This window comes from Ovis aries, chromosome 20 (genome assembly GCF_016772045.2).
Source record: "Ovis aries strain OAR_USU_Benz2616 breed Rambouillet chromosome 20, ARS-UI_Ramb_v3.0, whole genome shotgun sequence".
Taxonomy (NCBI): Eukaryota; Metazoa; Chordata; class Mammalia; order Artiodactyla; family Bovidae; genus Ovis; species Ovis aries.
Genome location: NC_056073.1, coordinates 9,173,788 through 9,194,281, shown reverse-complemented (window position 1 = coordinate 9,194,281; position 20,494 = coordinate 9,173,788). Strand labels below are relative to the sequence as shown.

General features: G+C 58.1%; 1 protein-coding gene across 10 annotated transcripts in view; it reads right to left on the bottom strand.

Annotated features, from left to right (window-relative positions):
• Window positions 1–201: 201 nt before the first annotated feature.
• The window catches only part of ANKS1A (ankyrin repeat and sterile alpha motif domain containing 1A), a 171,947-nt gene continuing 151,654 nt past the window's right edge, over window positions 202–20,494 (bottom strand). For 5 of the 10 annotated variants that reach the window (XM_042237560.2, XM_042237562.2, XM_060403097.1 and 2 more), the window contains 11 exons: window positions 9,495–9,593; window positions 8,571–8,723; window positions 8,343–8,450; window positions 7,214–7,378; window positions 6,386–6,511; window positions 6,154–6,225; window positions 5,941–6,027; window positions 5,374–5,511; window positions 4,360–4,530; window positions 4,160–4,258; window positions 202–3,735 (listed from right to left, as the gene is read on the bottom strand). In XM_042237560.2, the coding sequence (XP_042093494.1) occupies window positions 3,616–3,735; window positions 4,160–4,258; window positions 4,360–4,530; window positions 5,374–5,511; window positions 5,941–6,027; window positions 6,154–6,225; window positions 6,386–6,511; window positions 7,214–7,378; window positions 8,343–8,450; window positions 8,571–8,723; window positions 9,495–9,593 (1,338 nt within the window). In that variant the 3' untranslated portion in view covers window positions 202–3,615. The remainder of the gene's footprint in view (window positions 3,736–4,159; window positions 4,259–4,359; window positions 4,531–5,373; window positions 5,512–5,940; window positions 6,028–6,153; window positions 6,226–6,385; window positions 6,512–7,213; window positions 7,379–8,342; window positions 8,451–8,570; window positions 8,724–9,494; window positions 9,594–20,494) is intronic. The other 5 variants (XM_027958432.3, XM_027958434.3, XM_042237561.2 and 2 more) reach the window with 4 other exon arrangements.

Sequence of the window (20,494 nt, the reverse complement as noted above, 5' to 3'; positions counted from 1 at the left end):
CTCACACCAGAGCAGGGTCAACGCTGACCAACAGCCCTTCCTGTTGGAGAGAGCCGGGTGGAGCTGATGCCCCAGACTGGTGCCAGCCAAGCAGAGTGGATCCTCCTTCGCACCCCGAGCCAGCGGCTGGCCTGTGTCTGCGCTTCTGCTGGAAAACCGTCAGGAAACGTTCTAACTCAGACTCCACAACGTAAGGCTGGCTTCATGTCACTTCTCATTTATTAATTCAGTCTGTTCTAAGTTGTACAGTTTCGAAAATAACAAAACCAAAGCCAAAAGCCCAGGAATATTTACACTCTCTCATGTAGTGAGGTCAGTCTATGCTGTCGCACAGGTCGGTTACGCTTGGTACCACAAGATGTTCGTAATTTAGACAAAATTGGACAGATTAACAATTATATGTACAGTAAAATAGAAGGGGAAGTCATTCAAGTATCAAAATACAGAGACAAAGATTAAATAACATTTTATTACAATTCAGTCCCATTGCCACACCGTTAGCAACAACACTTTGTGAACTGTGTCTGACAGTCGTCCTGCAGGCCAGGGCACCCCCCAACACGGGCTGAGGGCAGACTGGCCTGCTTAGCCCCAGGCTTCTCGAGGGACTCCCTAGAGCTGCAGCTGGAGGCCCTGGAGGGGTGTGAGCATCACAGAGGCAGAGCCTGTCTGGAAGGAAGCCCCGCTCACTCGGAGCAGCTGCGAGGAGGAGGGCAGACCAGAGAGCGCCCCCATCTCCAGTCCTGCCTGAAGGGCCTGCTCGGTTCAGAACGGGGCTGCGTTTGCGTGCAGAAGCAAGGCTTCTCCATGTGAAGCCTGTCCTCAATGTTATAATATTTCTTTCTAGGGAAGGGAGAGTACCTGTCCCAGAGGAGGAGTAAAAAAGATCTAGCCCCTCCCTTTTTGACTACTGAGAAATAAACCAATCTCAAAATCCAGAGCAGATTAGCCAAGGCTTTCCAATATGAAAACACCCTGAATAAATAAAGAAGATATAGCAGCTTCAAGAGGAGACACCTACCTAGGACATAAAACCAAAACAAAAAACAGCTTGAGGAACTCATCGTAGTGTCTACAGTTTTCTTTGTGGATCCACCACCCACCACGAGGGGCCTACTTAGAGGAGACCGGCCTTCCTCAGGAGGAAGAGGGCACAGCACCTGTGCTGTGGCTGGACCCGCGGCCTCCCCACCCAGCTTGGGCTCCTTGTCCATCCCTGGAAGGAGGGGCTGAATACTGCACAGGAGAACTGTCAGGCCCTGGGAGCAGGAGGACATGAAGTCAGACTTCCGGTGTTGAGGTCTTTGTTTAGTACTGAAAGGGCAGGGTGACCACCTGTCTCCATCCCAGAGTAAGGGCGACCCCCTGGGCCTGTGGTGTGGACGGTGCAGGGAGCCCACCGGGCCTGCACCCCCTGCCCCCGGAGCTCTCGGCCAGGGGGTGGGGTGCGGCCAAGGCCTTGGACCTACTGACCCCAGGACCGACTGCACCATGCCTGCAAAGCAGGGGGCCTGCTTGGGGAGGAAAGGCTCTGCTCTGGGAGCTGCTAGACATGCAGCTGACCTGGTCCAGCCGCAAGGAATGAGACCCTCCCACTCTACTGCCTCCAGGAGCAACGCAACCAAAGGCGCAAAGCAAAGCCGGCCAGCAGGATGGCTCCTCCGGCGGCACAGCCGGCCCTCGAGGCCACACTGTGGGAGCAAACTGCCTCCGCACCCAGCCCTCTCCGCCCTCAGAGCCTGGGTGAGCCCAGAGCTGAAAGGAGGACAGTCAGACCAAAGTGAGTACTAATCACACACACCTGATTAGATAAATCACACACCTGCAGGCAGCCGCCTCAGCTGACCTACCCGTTAATGCCCAAGACAAACACAGCTGCTTCCTCTCCTTTCTGATCCCACTCGGCCGGCCTGAGGTCACTGGAGGGCCCGTGGCCTGCAGCCCAGGGCGGTGGTCTGACCACAGTAGCCCGGGACCTGCTCATCCTCTGCCCGGCCCGCCGGGGACGGAGTGGAAGCCGCCACAGCGGGGACGAGAAACCGGGTGTGCGGCTCAGAAAGGAGCAGCAGCTGATGGGGGCAGCTGTCGGGCCACTCGGGTCACCCAGCGTCTCCTCTCGGAGCTGCCCAAGGATGCTCACGCCCCGGCCTGAGGACAGAGGCCCACTACCTTCGGACCGTATGGCCACTGGTCTAAAGATTGGCAGTTTAACCTAGAGGTTTGAGCCAAGTGTTAAAAGTTAATTTTATAAAAAAAATTTTTCTATTAAAAAACGTTTTCTGGACAAGCCACTTCTAGGGTCTCTGGAGTCCCAGTCTCATCTGCTAGAGGCTGGAGGGCTGCTTGGCACCGGGGCAGGGCTCCCTCCACGAGGCCTGGCGGCCGGCCCGGGCCCACAGCCGGGAGGAGTCCTGCGGGCAGAGGTGGGCCTGGGTCTCCAATGCAGGTGAGGCGGCGGTGGCAGCGGCGGTGGCGGGAGCCTGCGCTCCGCACGGCTGTTTCTGCAGCACAGTCGGTTCCTCGGTGGCTCAGCTTGGCAGAAGCAAACACAACGGGGGGAGGAAAAGGTTAACCAAAGGGGCTGCACACAGTGGAGGAGACGGAGAGGAAACAGGGAGGCAGAACAGAAGGCCCCTCGCGGCCTCCCCGAGCACCCTCCGTGGCTCAGGCATCTGCTCGGAAGGCACGAGGGCAGGAGGCAGGAGACCCACCTCGGCTTGTCCACTGGGTTTCGGCTCTAAAGGAACTGCCGCCACTGAGCGGCGGTGCTCCCGAGTCGCGCTCCGTGCTGTGCTTCCCCCCACGGAACCACGGCTCTCCCCCCGCAAGGGCGCCGGGCCTCCACAGCCTCCGCGCCGCCTTCCCCGCTGCTGACCGCCCTGATCCCCACACCACGGAGAAGCGCCAGTAAGCCCTGCCCGGCCCAGGTCACCGCCCTCGAGCGGCGCCGTCCTGAGGGGAGGAGGTGCAGGGCACTGACCCCATCCTGCGGGTCCCACAGGGCGGCCTTCCTCTTCCGCCCGCCTGTCACTCCCCAGCCAAGGCGTGAGGAGCCATCCCACTCCACGCAGCTCAAGACCCCCGAGACAGACTCCAGGCGCGGGGAGCCAGCCTGTGGGTGTCCCAGGCTCTGGAGCCAGGCATGTGCCCTAGGGCCCTCACAGTGGGCTGATCCCGGCCCAGCCCAGCGCTGAGCTGAGGGTCTCAGGCAGGAAGACAGGCCTCGGGCCAGCGTGAGCGGCTCTGCCCCAGGCGGTCACAGTGGCTGGTTGTGTCGGGAGAGGCATGGCGAGCTCTTGGCAGCGTGAGACTCAAGCTGGGGGAGGAGCCGGAAGGGAGCCCCGCCCCGTCGGGGGGGCCACTGCCTGGAGACGGCCTCCCTCAGGATCCAGCGTGCCGCCCTCCCGCTGCCCAACCTCAAAGGCAACTCGCCCCCTCGCCAAGCCATCCTCGACCAAGGGGAGATTCACAGTGTCCGGTGGCGGGGGGTGAGCTGACGCGGGAGGGGAGGCCTGGGGCGGGGGTGGGGCCTTGGCCTCAGCGGGTGGAAGGAGAGCTGAGAAGAGCAGAAAGGCGCCTGAAGGCACGTGAGACTAGTGGAGGCGGGGCGGGTGCTTAGAAGATAGTGGTCTCGTACTTGGTGCTGAGGCTCCGCTTAGAGTCTGGCTTGGGGTCCACGACCCAGGAGACGCTGGCGTGGGACTGGGCGTCAGGGTCCGTGTCAGGTGGCTCCAGCTGCCAAGGAGGAGGGGGCAGGGTCAGAGGGGCCACACTGGCGTCCGTGTCCCCGGGGGTGCCCTATATTCTCCGCCAGAGAGCCGGCTCTCGGGGTGGGGGGCAGGAGGGGGCACCTCGCAGGAATGTCCCAGGAGGCTGTCTCCTGGGGGCGCGGAACGGCTGGGGTCCCTGGGTGGTTCCTGGCGCAGGAAGCCGGGAAGGGGTTGGAAAACCCAGTGGGGCCAGAGAGCTCCCCCGGGCAAGACCACGGCGGGCACCCTGACCTCTGGAGAGAGGAGGACACACAGCAGAGAGACAGGCCACAGCACAGAGGGAGGTGCGGGGCAGCTCAGGGAAAGACGGGCACACGGGTCGGGGGGCGCCAGTCTCCAGGAGCTCACGGTCCCGCAGGGAGACTGACACACACAGCAGGTGTAGAGACCTTGACTCCAGGACTAACAGACGGCAGCGGGAGGTACGAAGGACGGTGGGCGGGGCGGGTGTGACAGGGACAACAGCGACTGTCGGGGGACGGCAGCACCTGGGGCGCAGAGCGAAGCAGACAGACACGGGCGGGGTCACGGCCGCACCAGACCCTCCACCCCGCTCCTCCCGGGGCCCTGGGCCCCGAGGCCCACGTACCGCTGACTTCCTCACGCCCACCCGGGGCTTCGGCACCGGCTTGGAAGATCTGGTCTCGATCACCTCAGCGGCAGAGGCCCCCATCGGCCTGGACTTCTGGGCCTGCAGGGCCAGCTGGTAGGCCACCTCGAACGCCTGGCCGAGCGTCAGGATGATCTCATAGGTCAGGTTCTGGGAGCAGGCAGGGCACAGGGTGAGAGGAGGGAGCGGGGAGCACCGACCTGACGCTCCCCCCACCGCCCCCGGGGACCCACACAGGCTGGGCAGCAGCACACAGGTGCAGGGAAGGGCTGCGCTGAAAGCGACGTGTGTCCTGAGGAACAGTCTGAACAAAGCACACACTTTGTTTCCTTGTGGGTGATTCCACTCGAGATGAGCCCTGGGGGTCCCTGTGGCTTCAGGGCGTGGGGCCCAGAAATGACAGGGAAGGTGAGCTGTAGGAACTGGGCTGGGCACCTTCTGGGGGACTTCCTCTTTAGTACAAGCCCTAAAATAGTTACACTCTGTCCCGCTGTGCAGGTGTGGAGCAGGGAGGGGAGTTCCTAGCTCACAAGCCAGCGCGTGTCAAAGCCGAGAGGCTGTGGCTGGGCCCAGAGCACTGACGGAGGTCCCGGGCAAGGCCCTGAAGACCTGGGGGCAGCAAGCCTGGCACAGGCCCCGTCTCGGGGCCGCCACCCGGGTCATGCGTCCACTCCCCGGGGGCGGCACGCGAACACCTCCCGTCAGCCCAGCGGCGCCAGGGCGCAGCCCAAGCTGGGCTCTGGCGGAAGGAGACTCCCTGTTGGTGGAGGGCTTTTTAGGAAGACGGCCCCGCAGGAGGGTCAGCCACAGCCAGGGGAGGTGCAGCCCTGGCCCGGGAACACACGCGTGGCCAGAAGCAGGGCAAGTGCTGTTGCCAGAACCCTGGGCGAGCCACTGCGCCACTCTGTGCGCCGGCGTTCGCTCCTGACAGGCGCGGCTCCGTGCCCGCCAGGGGCCAGCACCCAGTGCGCGGGCCGCGTGGCCGCCACCTACCACATCCACCGTGCTGAAGACGTGGCAGTAATGGTGGCCGGTCTGCAGGTCCTTGGTGACGTAGGCAAAGGCGCACAGGTCCTCTGGGTCCTGAGCCGCGCAGGAAATGTTCCGGATCTCGTGCTCGGCGATGACGTTCTGCGGAGAAAGAGGCTCTGCAGTGCCCCGTCACCAGCACTACTTTTTGGTCCCAGCCCAGGGCGTCGGCCAAATGCCACTTCCTCATCTGCTCTCTGGGGGCGAAGGGGTCGAGGGTGGCGCCTAATCTCCTCTGATTTAGGTTTGGGGTCTCCACCCCTGTCCACAGCAGCCGAGGGAGTAAATGTTCACATCCAGCCCCCTCTTGCCCTCCAGGGCCTGAGCGCGGGGCCTGGGGGTGTCCTGCGCTCTCTAAGGCCTGTGAGCAGCGAAGTGGCCCACGCTGAGGAAGACAAGCTGTCCCCTGGGACCCAGGTAAGGGGGTGCATGAGAGACTGACACGGGCCAGGGGCGGAGGTAGGAACAGGCGGGGAGGTTCTGAGGAAGGCGCCCTGCTGGCAGGAGTGAGGAATGGGGAGAGGGACACACCTTGTTGGAGGCATCGATGAACTTGACCCCTTTGTACGTGATGGACAGGACGATGGTAGGGATCTTCCTCATGTGCTCCGTGGATTTCTACAGTGAATGGGAGGCCTGTCAATGCTGCTCCTCAGGGCGGGGCCCCGCAGCTGCAGCTCGCGCCACCATCTGCTGCCTGCCGTCCTGGCTGTGCCCAGTACCCCACCGCCCGCGACAGCCTACCCGCATCTTGGCACAGGCGTCTTGTGTGGACTCTGTCCCTCGCAGATCTTTGATCAACATGGAGCCCAGATACTGTGGGAGCGAGCAGTGGGCATGTTCAGCTGTCCGTGTCACCACGCTGGGACCGCCCAGCCGACCTGGGCCCTATCCCATGACTCCTCTCCCCGCAATGCCGGACGGCTGAAGAGCTGAGAACAGCATGGGGCCTGCACTGGAGCTAGGGGTTACTCACGTTGGCTTCGTAACCGCAGGACTCAAAGATGAGTTTCTCCGGCTGGTGTTGCCAGCTCTGCACAGGGGCGTAGGGGGCGGCCAGGCTGGGGGGCCGGAGGGTCAGCTTGGCCTCTCGGTGCTCCTCCTGCAGAACATGTAGGGCCCCAGGTCAGCCTGCCGCTCTAGGGGCTCCTGAGCGCCCCACCTGGCTCTGGCCTGCCAGCCACCTCCGGGAGCTCCAGGGCAGAGGCAGACCAGCCCTTCAGATGGGCTGGGGCAGAGGCGAGGCCTGTCCAGGCTGAGAACGGGTAGGGAAGCCGGGACCTCAGTCGCCCATCTGTGAGCAGCTCCACATAGAAGGCTCTGTGGTGTCGGAGACGATCTGATCCTGGGGTAGTGGGTGTCTCCGTGGCCACCAATGTGCTTTATAGGGGTCCTTGTGACAGGAGTCGGGGTGCAGGGGGGTGGGAGGCCACCACGGGCCAGATGACGGGGTCCTCAACTAGGGCACAGGTGGAAGGCATGGGGACGAAGGGAAATTCAGGGCTCCCAGCAAGATGGAAAGTCTTGATACAGAGTCACTAAAACTGCCAGACAACATGCTTTTTGAGTCTTGTAAAATTCAAAGTTGTGCTGGTGCAAAGGTGTGGGGACTCCTCGGGCCAGAACTGAGACCAGTGTGTCACAAGAGAAGTGGGTCAGAGACGCGGAGTGAAGGCTCGCCCTGTGGGGGACGCGGGCCAGGCCACAGCTGGGGGGCGGGGTGAAGCCTGCAGCCTGCGCCAGGCAGGGGGAACCCTGTCCTGCTGGGAGGGGTGCAGGGACCCCATCTGGGCCCCCCGCCCACCTGGGTTCTGAAGCGCTCTGCCCGAGAGGACGCTGCAGGCTCGTGCAAGCTGTCGTGCAGCCTCCTGCCCGTGTCCCCAGGAGGCAGCAGCAGGTCAGCTGACCGCCCGGCACAGGAGTCGCTCTGGCTCAGTGGGGACGACGTCTGCGAGAACAGGTCCTGGCACTGCGGCAGGGAGAGCCGTGAGTCTGGGGGCTGCCCGGCCAGGCCTCAGGCTGCCAGTATCGGGGCCAGCCCCAGGGGGTATCGGTGAGAAACTGGTATCGGGGTCCAGCTCCAGGGGAGAGTCGGTGAGAAAGGGCAGGAGGTGGGCATCAGGGGCCAGACTCCTCCGGCCAGAAAGCCCTGACAACTGGGCCCTGCAGGTGGGCAGCCAGTCCCGAGCACAGCCTGCAGCCCGGAGCGCGCAGGGAGGAGGGGTGGTTGTAGGGTGGGGAAGCGCGCTCCACCTTCTCAAAGAGAAAACTGTCTGCTACAGCTGATTCCAGGTCCTGGGGACGCGTGACTCAATCTCAGGGTCCCTCCTGAGAAGACACTGTGCTCCCGATGGGCACCCTGTCTCTTCGGTTTCCATGTCTGAATGTCAGCGGAGCGTCTGGTCTCAGAACCAGCCTGGGCCCTGAATTCCTCACGTGTGAAAGGCTGAAGCTGTGCCCACTTTGAGACTCTAGCCCAGGGCCCACCCACTGCCCACCAGCAGCCCTGCAGGTCTGGGGAGAGTCATCCTGAACCACAGGCTCACAGTCTAACCTGCTTTCCAGTCAGAAATTACCTGCCTTGAGCAACAAAACATCTGTGAGGTTTTAAAAATCACAGGGATTTCCTTAAGAAACGGAGGAAGACCCAGCCCTGCCGTGTTCCAGGCTTTGTCTCCGGCTCATGTCAAACTGCCTGAGGGGACTCCAATCCCCAGACAGCTGAACGTGACATTCAGACATGGCCGTTTGGGATTTGGGTATTTGTTTTCCTGACTTTCCCAACACTTGACCCCAACACTGGGAGAAGAGGGATCAGCTCTGCTGCTCCTTTCCTACAGAGGTGACACTGTCTCTGAGAAATCCTAAAAGATTCTTTTCAATTCCTGCCAACACAAAGCACACACTTCTCCCTCTCCACCCACCCGACTCACTCTCAGCTGGGAGAACCGTGGAGGCTTCTGGGGCGGCTCCTCGTAGGGTCTGTCCGCCAGGGAGGCGATGATGCGCTTGCGATGGCCGAGCAGATGCACCTTCAGGACCTGGGTGGGGGGGGCGGGGAGCGGTCAGGGGACGCCTGGGCTCCCAGCCCCGCCACAGGGCAGCCAGGGACACTCATGGCTCAGGACTGACCGGCCGGGCCTGAGCAGAACTGCACTCACGTTGACAAGCTCCAGCTCCCAGAGGTTCTTCACAGTGTCAATGGAGCTGTAGCCACTCGACAGGAAGGAATGGACGTAGTCCTGAAGCCCCAGCGAGTCCAGCCAGGAGGGCACTGACGCGGGGCTGTTCCCGTCGTAGCCCAGCGCCTTCACCTGTGCAGCGAGGACAGGAGGCAGGCCTGACAAGGACCGCAGGGACCCCAGGGACGTGAGAGACCACACTGGAGGCTGGGGTAGGGGTCGGATGGCGCCTGAGGACCATCAAGGGCCTATGAGCTCAGCACCTGGGTCCCTCGGCCCACACAGCCATCTCTGCCTCAGCTCTGGCCTCACCTGGGGCCACCCGGGCACCCCAGGTCTGCTGAATCAGGGCCCAGCTGAGGCGGGAAATCAGTTAGAAAGGCAGGTGCCCTGTCAGGCGAGGCCAGATGGGGGGACGGTCTGTGAGGCCCCGTCTATGCCCGGCACGGTCATGGACCTGGCGGGACAAGGAGACGGTGTGCGTCTGTGGGGCGGGTGCTGGCCTCCCTGCTGGGACTCATCTGTGCGTCCTCAGACCTTGGCAGTAGAAGGGACCAGGGGACTTTGCGCCAGCAGAGCTGAGGAGAGGCTCAGGCCTACCTCCCACAGCCCCCCAGGCAAAGACCGCTTCCTGTGCTGCCCCGCACCCCGGGCCTCGGGAGGAGGGCCTGGCCTCCAGGTGATAGGCCACGCCTGCGGGCACCAGGCTCCACGCCAGACGACCTGCTCCTGAGGCTGGACTAGGTGTGCACTGTCCCTGGGGCTCTGCTGCCCTCAGAACGTGGCAAAGCGGTGAACAGGACACTGTGCTCCCCGTGGGGCTCCCAGGATGGGGCACACCCCCCTTGGTGGCCCCCAAGCCCGCCCTGCCCCTCGCTGAGGCTGAGGCGCTGTGGGTGGCACCTTGGGCAGGGACCGCGCGGCCTGGAGCAGCTTCCGCCTGTGCTGCGCATCACTGATGCCGATTTCCCGCAGGTCCTGATCTTCCATCACGTTAGGCCCCTGGGAGCAGAAAGGAGAACGTGAAGGCCTCCTGCATGAGGCTGTGAGGCCAGCCTGTTATGGCCCCTTGCCAAGTTCTTCTTCGCCACCAGCACCACGAGGGCGTGAGCCCCGGGGCACCCTGCGAGGCCAGGCTGGGCTACATGGGGCCTCATATAGCAGGAAGACAAACCTGCCCGGCTGCCCACCTGTCCTGAGCGGCTCCAGGGCGCTGACCTGGGCCACAGCAGGCAGTGCACAGGCCCTCGCCCACCTGAGCCCATGTGCATTTACCTGGGGGGCAGATCTGACAACTCCCCAAGGTGATCGTATCCGACTCTTTGCAACCTTATGGTCTCCCACACTGCAGGTGGATTCTTTTCCAGATGAGCCCCAAGGGAGGCCGTCTCCACAAGGTGAAGAACACGATTAATTTCCAGATTCCTTACAGATATGATTTTGTGATTTTAGGTTAAAACAGCCACCCTTAGTGGGTGGCAGGGGCAGGCACCCAAGGAGGAGAGGAGTCTCAGGGAGGAGAGGAGTCTCAAAGCGGAGACCTGCCTGGGAGCGGAGGGAGGGGCAGTGGGGCTGACAGAGTGTGGCTGGTGTTTGCCGCATCCTTGCTGTGTGACAGGGACCAGGAGCTTTCACGTGCACCTGCCCACTTCAGGCTCATAGCCCTGTGTTAGGTTCTGTTTGCATCCCCATTTTACAGAGAAGGAAACTGAGGCACACAGAGGTCAGAAACACATCCGAAGTCACACACCTTGTGGTGGGGCTAGGATCTAAGATGGTCTGACTGCACTCACCACTCCTAACCCCTATTGTGCTGTCTTTAATTACTCACAGTGGTGTCACAAGATAGGATGTTTTTTTTTTCAGATTATGATACATGAAAAGTCATGCATTCTGCCGGTCTCTCAGCTACAGAGCCCCAGCCCCCAAGAGCAATGGTCCCCACTTTCCTGGATGTCCCTGCAGATCCCAGCTGGGCACCGACACGTGCACACTTGATTCCTGCATGAACGCGATTCTTGTACACACCGTCCATGACTACTTAGTATACAGGAGATCACTCTGCATCAGTGTATGGAGACCTGTCCTTTCTTTTAAAGCTGCATCATCATCCAGGTCATGGATGATTCTACATTTATTAACCTGTGAATATTATAAATTTTTACACCAGTTCTGTGTTGAAGGATGACTGCTTCCAGTTTCTGCTTTTACAAGCGGTGCTGCACAAACCCCCTCTATGTTCATCGTTCTATGGTGGTTATCAAGAAGAGAGATTGCTGCCAAACCATTCTCGAGAAAGAAGAACAAAGCTGGAGGTATCACTCCCTGTCTTCAGACCATACTACAAAATTGCAGTGATCAAAACAGTATGGCTCTGGCACAAAAACAGATGCACAGATTGATGGAACAGAATAGAGCACCCAGAAATAAACCCACACTTATATGGTCACGTAATCGATGGCAAAGGAGGCAAGAATATGCAGTGGGGAAAAGACAGCCTCTTCAATAAATGGTCCAGAAAACTGGACAGCTACCTGCAAAATAATCAAAACTGCTGTTCCACTTTCTCATATCATATACAAAAATGAAATTTAAATGGATTAAAGACTCAAATGTAAGACCTGAAACCATAAAACTTCCAGAAGAAAACATAGGGAGTACACTCTGACATCAGACTTAGCCATCTTTTTTACATCTGTCTTCTCAAAGGAAACAAAAGCAAAAATAAACAAATTGGACTATTTCAAACTGAAAAACTTTCAGACAGTGAAAGAAACTATCAACAAAATGAAAGGGCACTCTACTGAATGGGATAAGATATTTGCAAACAATGTATCAGATAAAGGTTGTTAATATGCAAAATATACAAAGAACTCATATAATCAATATTTAAAAAAACAAATAACCTGATTGGAAAATTTTCTATTCAGATCCTCTACTCATTTTTTAACAACATACAGATGACTGAGAAACACACGAAAAGATGCTCTCAACATCACTAATTGTTAGGAAAATGCAAATTAAAACCACAATGAGATATCACTTTACACCTGTCAGAATGGCTATTATCAAAAAGACAACAAAGAGGTATTGGCAAGGATGTGGACAAAAGGGAAATCTCACGCACCGCTGGTTAGACTCTAAATCGGTGCACTGACGGATGAAGACTGCGGTGTACACACACGGAGGAATAACACTCAGCCAAAAACAAAAGAGAATGGGACTTCCCTGGTGGTTCAGTGGGTAAAAGAATTCGCCTGCAAATGCACACAGGGTTGATCCCTGGTCTGGGAAGATGCCACACACCGCAGGGCAAGTAGGCTTGTGCGCCACAACTACTGGGCCTGTGCTCTGGGGCCCCTGAACCACGACTCCTGCAGCCTGGGTGCCCCACAGGCCGTACCCCACACGGAGAGAGTAGCCCCCTTTCCCCAACTGGAGAAAGCCTGTGCACCACAACCACCAACCAGCACAGCCAAGATAAGTGAAGCCGTGCTTTAAAAAAAGGATGATATCTTGGCATTGGTGACAGTGTGGATGGGGTCCAGAGTGCATTATGCCGAAACAGACAAGTATGGTATGATCTCACTTCTACGTGGAGTCTAAAAAATGAACAAGCAACCAAAATGGAGAGAGACTCATAAAGTGAACAAACAGGTGGTTGCCAGAGGGGAATCACGTGAGGTGGAGGGGAACGCGTAAAGGGGATTAAGAGGTACAGACCTCCAGTTCAAAATAAAGAAGCCACGGGGATATAACGTACAGCCTAAGGAATACGGTCAATAATACTGTAATAACTTCGCACGGTGATAGACGGTCACTAGACTTACTGTGGTCATTTCATAGTGCATCAGACGCCAAATCACTATGCGGTACACCTGAAGCTAATATCACATGTCAACTATTATTTCGATTTTAAATTTTCAAAAAAGGGTATAAAAGAAATTGCTTGGGCAAGGGTATGTGTGTTTAGAAGGCGGACAGGCATCTGTACTCTCGTCAGGGCAGCTGTTTGGAAATGGCTTCTCACTGCGTGTCTTAACACAAGGTCGGCCCACTCGTAGGTGAGCCCAAGCATCCTTTCACATTTTATCTGTCAAGTACATTCACAGCACTTACTGCCCCCCTCCATGTGCGACACGCTTTGCACTTGCTGAACTACTGAATAATGGGGACTACTGTTATCCCATTTTACCACTCAGGAAGCTGAGGCCCGGAGAGCACCAGTGACCTGTGGGGCTGAGTTCAGCCCAATGTTTGTGTCCATGCAGCTCTGGGCTGGGTGCTGGGAGCAGCCACAGCTACTTCTTCGGGAATTACTTTATCCTGCACTTGATCTGCAGGAACGCTTTACACAGTGAGGAAACGAACCCTTTAGCTATGAAGAGCCGGGTGCGTGTCCTTCCTGTTTGCCGCTGCCTCTGAACTGTTGCGCTGGCTGTGTTCAGGCGGAACCTGTCTGCTCGCACGGGAACACACCCACTTGTCTCACGGAGCTTCTCTAAAGTTCCATCAGGCTTAGAAAATCCTTTCTGGGATTTTTAAACATTTCTTTCAGTTTTTCCCTGAAACTTCACAGTTTCATTTTTTACAATCCAATCTTTAATCTACCTCAAATTTATTTTAACATAAGGTTTAAGGGTCCACTTAGTATTTTTTTTTCCAGGCAGCAGATTGTCTATTTCTTGAATGAGCTATCTTTTCTCTACCAACGTGAAATGACTTCTGATGTGTCCTAAATTCCTGTTTCTAGGATTTTTTCCGGACTTTTTATTCTGTTGAGGTGGGTATCATTTATGCCCGCTTTACAGAGAGAAGGTTAGTAAGCCGGGCCAGCTCATGCAGACCATTACCTGGTGGCTTCACCTGTGTGCCTAAGCTGCAGTGACTGCTGATGTGGGAGCCTCCCGAGAGCCTGTGCCTGGCGATAGAAATCTGGCCTCACAGAGGACAGGCCGCAAGCAAGACAGCTCTGAAGCCGGACTGCTCTGCTCAGGCTGCAGGGCACACCCCTCTGCTGGGACCCTAGAGATCCCTGGGCCTGCAGAGAGTCCCCTGGGTCCTGGCACCACTCCACATCTGACCAGCTCCCAAGTCACCCCTGAATCCAACAGTTACCACGCCGAGTTCCTGTCGTCACTCTGGGCCCAAGTCTAGGGTGTGCTGGCGGGGAAAAGTGGTGGGGGAGAGGGGGGCGGGCTTTCTGCGTGACGATGAAGGCCCCTCAGCGAGGACCTGAGAGTGAGCCTCTGAGCAGGCGGCACTGCAGCGACGCTCTGAAAACCCACTGCAACCCCGACATTCCCTCAGAAGCCTTCACAAATGTTTAGGGTACCGCTAATACTGAACTGAAGCCTTACCACCAGGAAACCAGATCCAACTGGAGACAAGGCCGTCATGAGCCAGACCTCCAGGCAAGAGGATGGGGGCGGATGCAGCTTTGAGGAGAAAGAGGCAGATGTCCCAAAGGATGTGACGGAAAGTCAGAGCAAACAGCTGCCGGAGCACGCCCTGGGCACAGTGCAGGGTCCTGAGTTCCTAAACCTGCCATGTCTACATTCTGTGGGATTAGTTTGTGTGTGGCTATCAGGCCCCCAAATCCTCGAAGACAGGAAACATTCTGGAAGTTACTCCACTCTCCTGGCTGAGGAAGAAATCTTCTCACAAGGAGGTTTATGGGGAAAGGGAACCTCCTACTTTGTTCACCTGCCACACTAATGCTGACCAAGAGCTGACTATATGCCAGTCCGCGTTCCAAGTTCCCAGTGAGCCAACAGTTAGGGAGCTAACCGAGCAGAACAGCTCATTGGCCTAATAAGCATTTCAGTGAACAGAGATTTCCTGAGATTTTAATAAAGTTTCCAAGTCTAAGTGAAATCTGAAGCAGAACTGCTGATGCTTGGCTTGGTTGGGTTCCATCCCTAAGGGAAAGGGGACCGGCGGGAGCAATGTCCCGTTGTCTCCTCCTGGAGAGGCGTGTGCATGCAGCGTGCCAGCTTGTGGAAAGGCAGGCTGGGAGATGGCACACCTGGGCTCTGCCCACCTTGCCCCACCACGGCCAGTGTCAGCCCTGGCAGGACTTGACCTCTGCTCCAACAAAGGCCTGTGAGCTCTGACGGGAGAGGGCCCACTGGGCAGAGCTGCTCTAGACTGGATTCCTCGGGAGGGGTTTTGTCCCTCAGCAGTAGTTCCAGACTCTTCACTTGGCCTGCCCCCTCCAGCCTAATTTCCATATTCTGTATGGCTTCTCTCTCTTCTCAGACAATCATTCAGCCATTTCTCCTGCCGGGAGTCGTTAAAAAAAAAAAAAAAACCAAAGGCTGAAACCTCCTCTCTTGGGGGAGAAAGAATAAGACTGAGGTATTGTCCCCAGCTTTACTGGGCCTCCGGAGAAAAGCCTGGCAATGCTGCTTCTCCCCCTGCCCGCCTCACCCCAGTCTTTCTTGGGCCTCAAGGAACAGGGACGGTGGGAAGAGCTGTTCCAGAAGGATAAGTGTGCTGGGGCGAGGGGTGGGGGGCTCCCTCGATGCACACAGAATGCAGATGAAGACCTCAGGAGCAGATTTCTCAAATTAGGGGAGGGGAGGATGGGAGGATGAGGGAGGAGCCAGCTGAGTGTGCTGAGCGGCTGACAGTCACCACACCCCTGGCTGTACTGATCTGTGGGGCCTGCCTGAGCTGCTAAGAAGGCTCCTTAACACCTGAGCAGTTAGGTCAGCGACCACGGGGCCCCCGGCCTCCTCCAGAGCCGCTGGGCACCAAGGGGGTAGCTAAGCGCTTCCTTGGGTCCTGGCTGGTTCAACGTGATACTTATGCTTTCTCTGCCTTCCAGGACTTTGTAGATTTCCACTGGGCCCTGCTTCAATCTCTCCCTCGTATTAAAGGAGAAAAAAATGTTTTTCTAAGTAGAAAAGTTGTAAGTTTATTTTTGAAAATTCTGAAAATAAAAAAGGATAAAGAAAAATGTAAAAGCCCCTTATAAATCCATTGCCTCTGGTGGGGGTGGGGGACCAAGCTTACCATTTGGGTGAAGTCTTCTCAGTGACAATATTCTGGCAAAATTGGGACGGTGGTCTATGTATTATTTACTTAACCTGCCTTCTCACATGCTGACACGCTTGCACACTGAACTGTCTGCCATGGACCCCCAAGGACTGCGTCCTCTCCAGGGCGCCCCCCCGTAATGCCGCCGCCGCCAGACACCTTGCCCCCGCTCCCACACGGTGTTCTGCGGTCCCCAGGCGCATTAGCGGCCACAGCAACAGGGCTGCGGGGGGCAGAGTCATCTGGGCGCGGGGCGCTGAGCACAGACAGGACAGGACCCTGGTCTGAGCCAGGACCACCTTCCCAGGCTGAGTGGCCACAGGTACGCGGTGGTGGGTGGGCTGGAAGGGAGAGCGAGGAGAGCACACGTCTTCCCCAAACCACAGCCCCAGACCCAGGGAGCTTGGGGAGTGGGGGGCTGACCCAGGGAGAGTGGGGAGGACCACTGGGAGAAGGAAGAGGAAGCGGAGAGGGGCAGGGCTCTGCTGCTCACCTCTGTGGCCTACAAGCCTGAATAAAGATGGAAAACAGAAGCCATGCTCCTGAAGCATCATGTGGCCACTCATCCAGGGGTCGGGGCTTCCTGTGCTCTACCCACTAGGCAAGGCAGCTGTGGTATAAGAGAGTAAGACCTGGGTTCCGGCTTCCCTGGTGGTCCAAGTAGCTGGGAATCCACTGTGCAGCGCACTCCCTGGTCCAGGAATGAAGATCTCACATGCCGCAGACAAACTAAACCTGTGTGCCACGACTCCTGAGCCCACACGCCCTAGAGCCCAAGCTCCACAGGAGAAGCCACTGCAACGAGAGGCCTGCTCACCCAAACTCGAGAGGAGCCCCCCTCACTGCTACTAGAAAAAGCCCGCACGGAGCAACATGACCCAGTGCAGCCGAAGAAGAACTGGGTTCAAATCCCTCACGACGTCAGAACTTTATAAACAGGAACAAAGCCACCAGCCTGTGCAGGCTAAGTAACGAATCCCTGGCGCTGAGCGCTGACCTGCTGGCAGGAACCAGCACTCCGCAGCTCTTCCTGCGTGCGCCTGTTTGCTGCTGCCTGGCCTCACCGACCCCCGCCTCCCTGGGGCATGGTCACAGGACTTCCCAGACTGACGCCGTCCCCAGCTCATGGGAGCCCTACAAAAAGCTCGCCGTCCTCCGCAGCAGGAGCAGCTCAGCCTTGACCCCCATCCCACCCTGCCCAGCCCCGTCCTCAGCTAGAGAGACAGAACACCAAGGGTAACCGGGAGCAACTAGTTCTAAGATGAGGACGAACCGCAAAAGCTACCAGCTCCTAGATCCAGAGGCCGTCTCCCCCGGTCAGTCTCCAGGGAGGGCTGTCAGGGATGGCTCTCCTCCCCGGTGGAGGGAAGCCACACCCCTGATGGCCCTGTTCTCCCAGGAAGGGCCCCAGGGCCCCCCTTCTCTCTGTTCCAGGCGCAGTCTCCTCCTGCCCATCTACTGCCCATCACCCCTGAATGTCTGCCTTGCCGAGGCCTTATCTGATGTCAAGATGCCATAGTCACTTCAAGCCACCAGTGCAGGCCCAGATCAGTGAGAGTCAAGGGGCCTGGATCCAAGACCACCCAAAGCAGGCTTCACCACCTTCCCACCTCACATTCTCACACTCGTCCATGGCCAGTCTCAGTGGCTGCTCTGGGTGACCACAGCTAACACTGTGCCGTCTTCAGAGCTTACGTGCAGAAGGAAGCAGTGAAATGAGATCCTGTGGGACAGGGATGGGGAGTGGGTACAGAGTAACCTGCCTGAAATCATGCAGGGGAGCTGGAGGAAACCCAGGTCTCCTGACTCCCAGCTGCTTCTCAGGGCAGGTGATTAGGCCCCATCTTTTCTCCTAAGCTTTTCCCTGTCCAGTTTCCTCAACTGTGACCTCAGCCAGCTGCCTGAGGCCCTGGATCTTCCCTGAGGGTGGAGGTCCCCAGGGCCTGAGCCCCATCAGCTTCTACCCCAGCCTCTTGTAGACCGGCCCTGACACAGAGTGCGGAAGGAATGGTCTGCTGGCCCAGACGGCGCCTTGCACTGGCCGAGCCTGCTGGCTCCACCTGTGGTCCAGTCACAGCATCTGCCTGGGAGAGGGGGCTGTAGGGCACCAGAGTGCGAGGCGAGGGAATTGCTCTGGGCCCAGGAGACCTGGCTTCTGCTTGAGGAGCAGCCTTGAGCAAGTGACACCCCCGGGGTCCTGGGTGTGCTGTCCACGGAACCTGGGAGTTGAGACGGGCCTCAGGGACACCTGAGTCATAGCTGATGTCTGCCAGGGACACATGGGCCCTACTGCTCTGCCCGCTGCACTCCTGCACATGCACCCTGGGGAGTCGACTAACCGAACACAGAGACGTGCTGAGATGCCAGACACAGGCCCCAGTGGCTGCTCACCCGAAGAGCCCAGACCCGGAAGCTACAGGACAGGATGTGTTCACCACTCCAACTCCATCCTAAGTGCACTTAGTTAAATTAACAGACAAGAAAACGGCTCTCAAACTCCACTATGAAGGGGACGGGAGCAAGCCAGCGCCGCATGGGGGCACGCGGAGCTGGATGCTAAGTAACTCCAGTTGCTGGCCCTCTGGGTAACTCCGGGGAAGCAAGAGAGCGCACGCGCTGGGAAGGGGCCCAAAGGGAGCCTGGCTCTGGTCTCAAGGCTCAAGGGCTCTACAGAGACAAGGAAGCAGCAGCCCCTGGGATACCGAGGAGCTAAGTTCTTAAGTGACTACAGAACTGAGTTAGCACAGGAGGCAGGATCCACACTCGTCTAAGAATATTCCTTCCAAAGGAGTAAGCTCCAGGAGTTGGTGGTGGACAGGGAGGCCTGGCGTGCTGCAGTCCATGGCGTCGCAAAGAGTTGGACAGGACTGAGCGACTGAACTGAACTGCACGGATTCCTTCCAAAGCCTTAGGTCCACATCCGTCCAATGAGCCAGGTGAGGAAACTCTCCCTCTCGGGCCCTGCTACACACAGGGGCACAGAAACGCCCCTGCCCCAGAGTTGTCAGCTCCCCGAGCCCTGGCTGGAGAGACGGTGAGGCGGGGAGGCAGCCTGACAGCAGGGCAAGGAGAGGCCAAGGCAGAGACGTCGGAGGGGGATGAAGAGCTGCGGGGGGAGCCTGGGCGGGAACCCAAGGGCACAGCCTGGCTTCCAGGGTGAACAGTGAGGCTGCTCTGGGGGTACAGCAAGAAGCGGGGCTCGAGGGTCTGGGAACCTGGCTGGGAAGCTTCAGAGAAGCCAGTACAGAAGGAGCCCCTGGCCAAGTTCGTGCCTTGAGCGCTCACAGGGGCTGGTCCTGCTCACCTGCCATCTCTCCCCTACATGTGGGACCAGCTGGTCCATCAGGAAAACATGGGCAGGGGGGAGAAATAAACCAACGGGAGGCGCACGAGGCTGTCTCAGCACTGCCCCGGAGAGGCACAGGCCTGCCGCTCAGCCTCCGTTTCCAGCCCAGCCTGAGCTGCTGCTGACTCCTTCCCATTCTCCGCTTGTCCAAACTCCCAGCCTCGAGCACCTGCCACATGCCCGCTCCCCACTCAACCATGCTGTCCGCACCCTTGACTCCCTGGTGCCCTGCCTGGCGAAGGCACAACCACAGGATCCCTCCCCCTATACCCAGAGCTCAGAGATCGTGGGGGCCCCCCAGAGAGTGGCCTTTGAGGCCCCTCAACATCAGGCCCAGCCCCCCTCGCTGCCCTCTCTGGGTCCTGCCCGTCTCTGCCCTCGAGCTGGCCTCGAGCTCACCACAGACAGTGGGGGCCTCTCCCTAGAGTCTTTCCAGCTCCTGCAGCCTCTACAGAACCCCCAGGATGGCACGGGGAATGTAGGGGTTCAAAGTCAGATAGCTCTGGGCAAGTGTCCCGGCTCTGCCACTTCCTGGCAGTGCCTCCACCCTCTGGGCCCAGCGCCCTGTTTGCAACTTGATGGGTACACGCCTCAGGGCTGGGCGCCAGCTTGGTGCCCGGCAGGCGGTGAACCCTGGGTGAGACAGGCACCTCCTCCGCGCCCAGCACTTAGCACTCGCCGCTGTTACCAGTGCTGTGTGTGCGCGTTCTCCCAGCTAGCCTGTCAAATTTGTTAGGATGCCCACAGTATCTGCTTATCTGATTTCAGAGCCATTCCTTGTAGGAAACGCAGAAAATCTATTTCACTCTCAAAAAGGAAACAAAGCCATAATCCTCCTGAGATAACGAACAGTAGAATACATTTTTGGCTTACTCCCTGCACTTCGAGATGCTTCCTATTTTGAAAATTAATATCATGTTGCACACGGATTTTTGTGTCTCAGTTTCTTCACTCAGCACTCCAAGGTGAATGTTTCTGCATGTCAGACAGTCCTGAGAACCTTTCTAAAAATCCACCCGACCCCAGCGTGAGGAGCGCTGCTGCTGACTCCACAACACTCCAGTGAGGGGAGGCCAGGCCGAGTTCCAGATACTGGACCTGCATCAGCCCGCTTGAGCTGCACACTCGCCAACCACCAATTACCTTCTTTCTGTGCTGATTAAATGCATTTCCTCCCTTCTCCCGAAAAAGCCCATTTCCTGAGGACGAGATTTGTGGTGAAGCAAATGGGACTGGCTACGCGATGCTCGATGCTCGAGCCAGCGTGGTGGGCGGGCCGGCAGGCGTGTGAGCCAGGAAGGGCAGCCCCTGCCCCCTGTGGGCGAGACAGTAGGAATCAAGCTCAAACTGCAGCACTCACTCATCCGGCTCAGGCCTCACATCACAGGAGGAAGAGCCAAGAAAAAGAGGGTGTTGAGCTTAGACAAAACAGGACCCAGGAGGCCGTGACGGAGATCTTCCATTTTCTCATGGCCTAAGTGTGCTCTGCGTGGCCCCCAAAAGTAAACCTGGA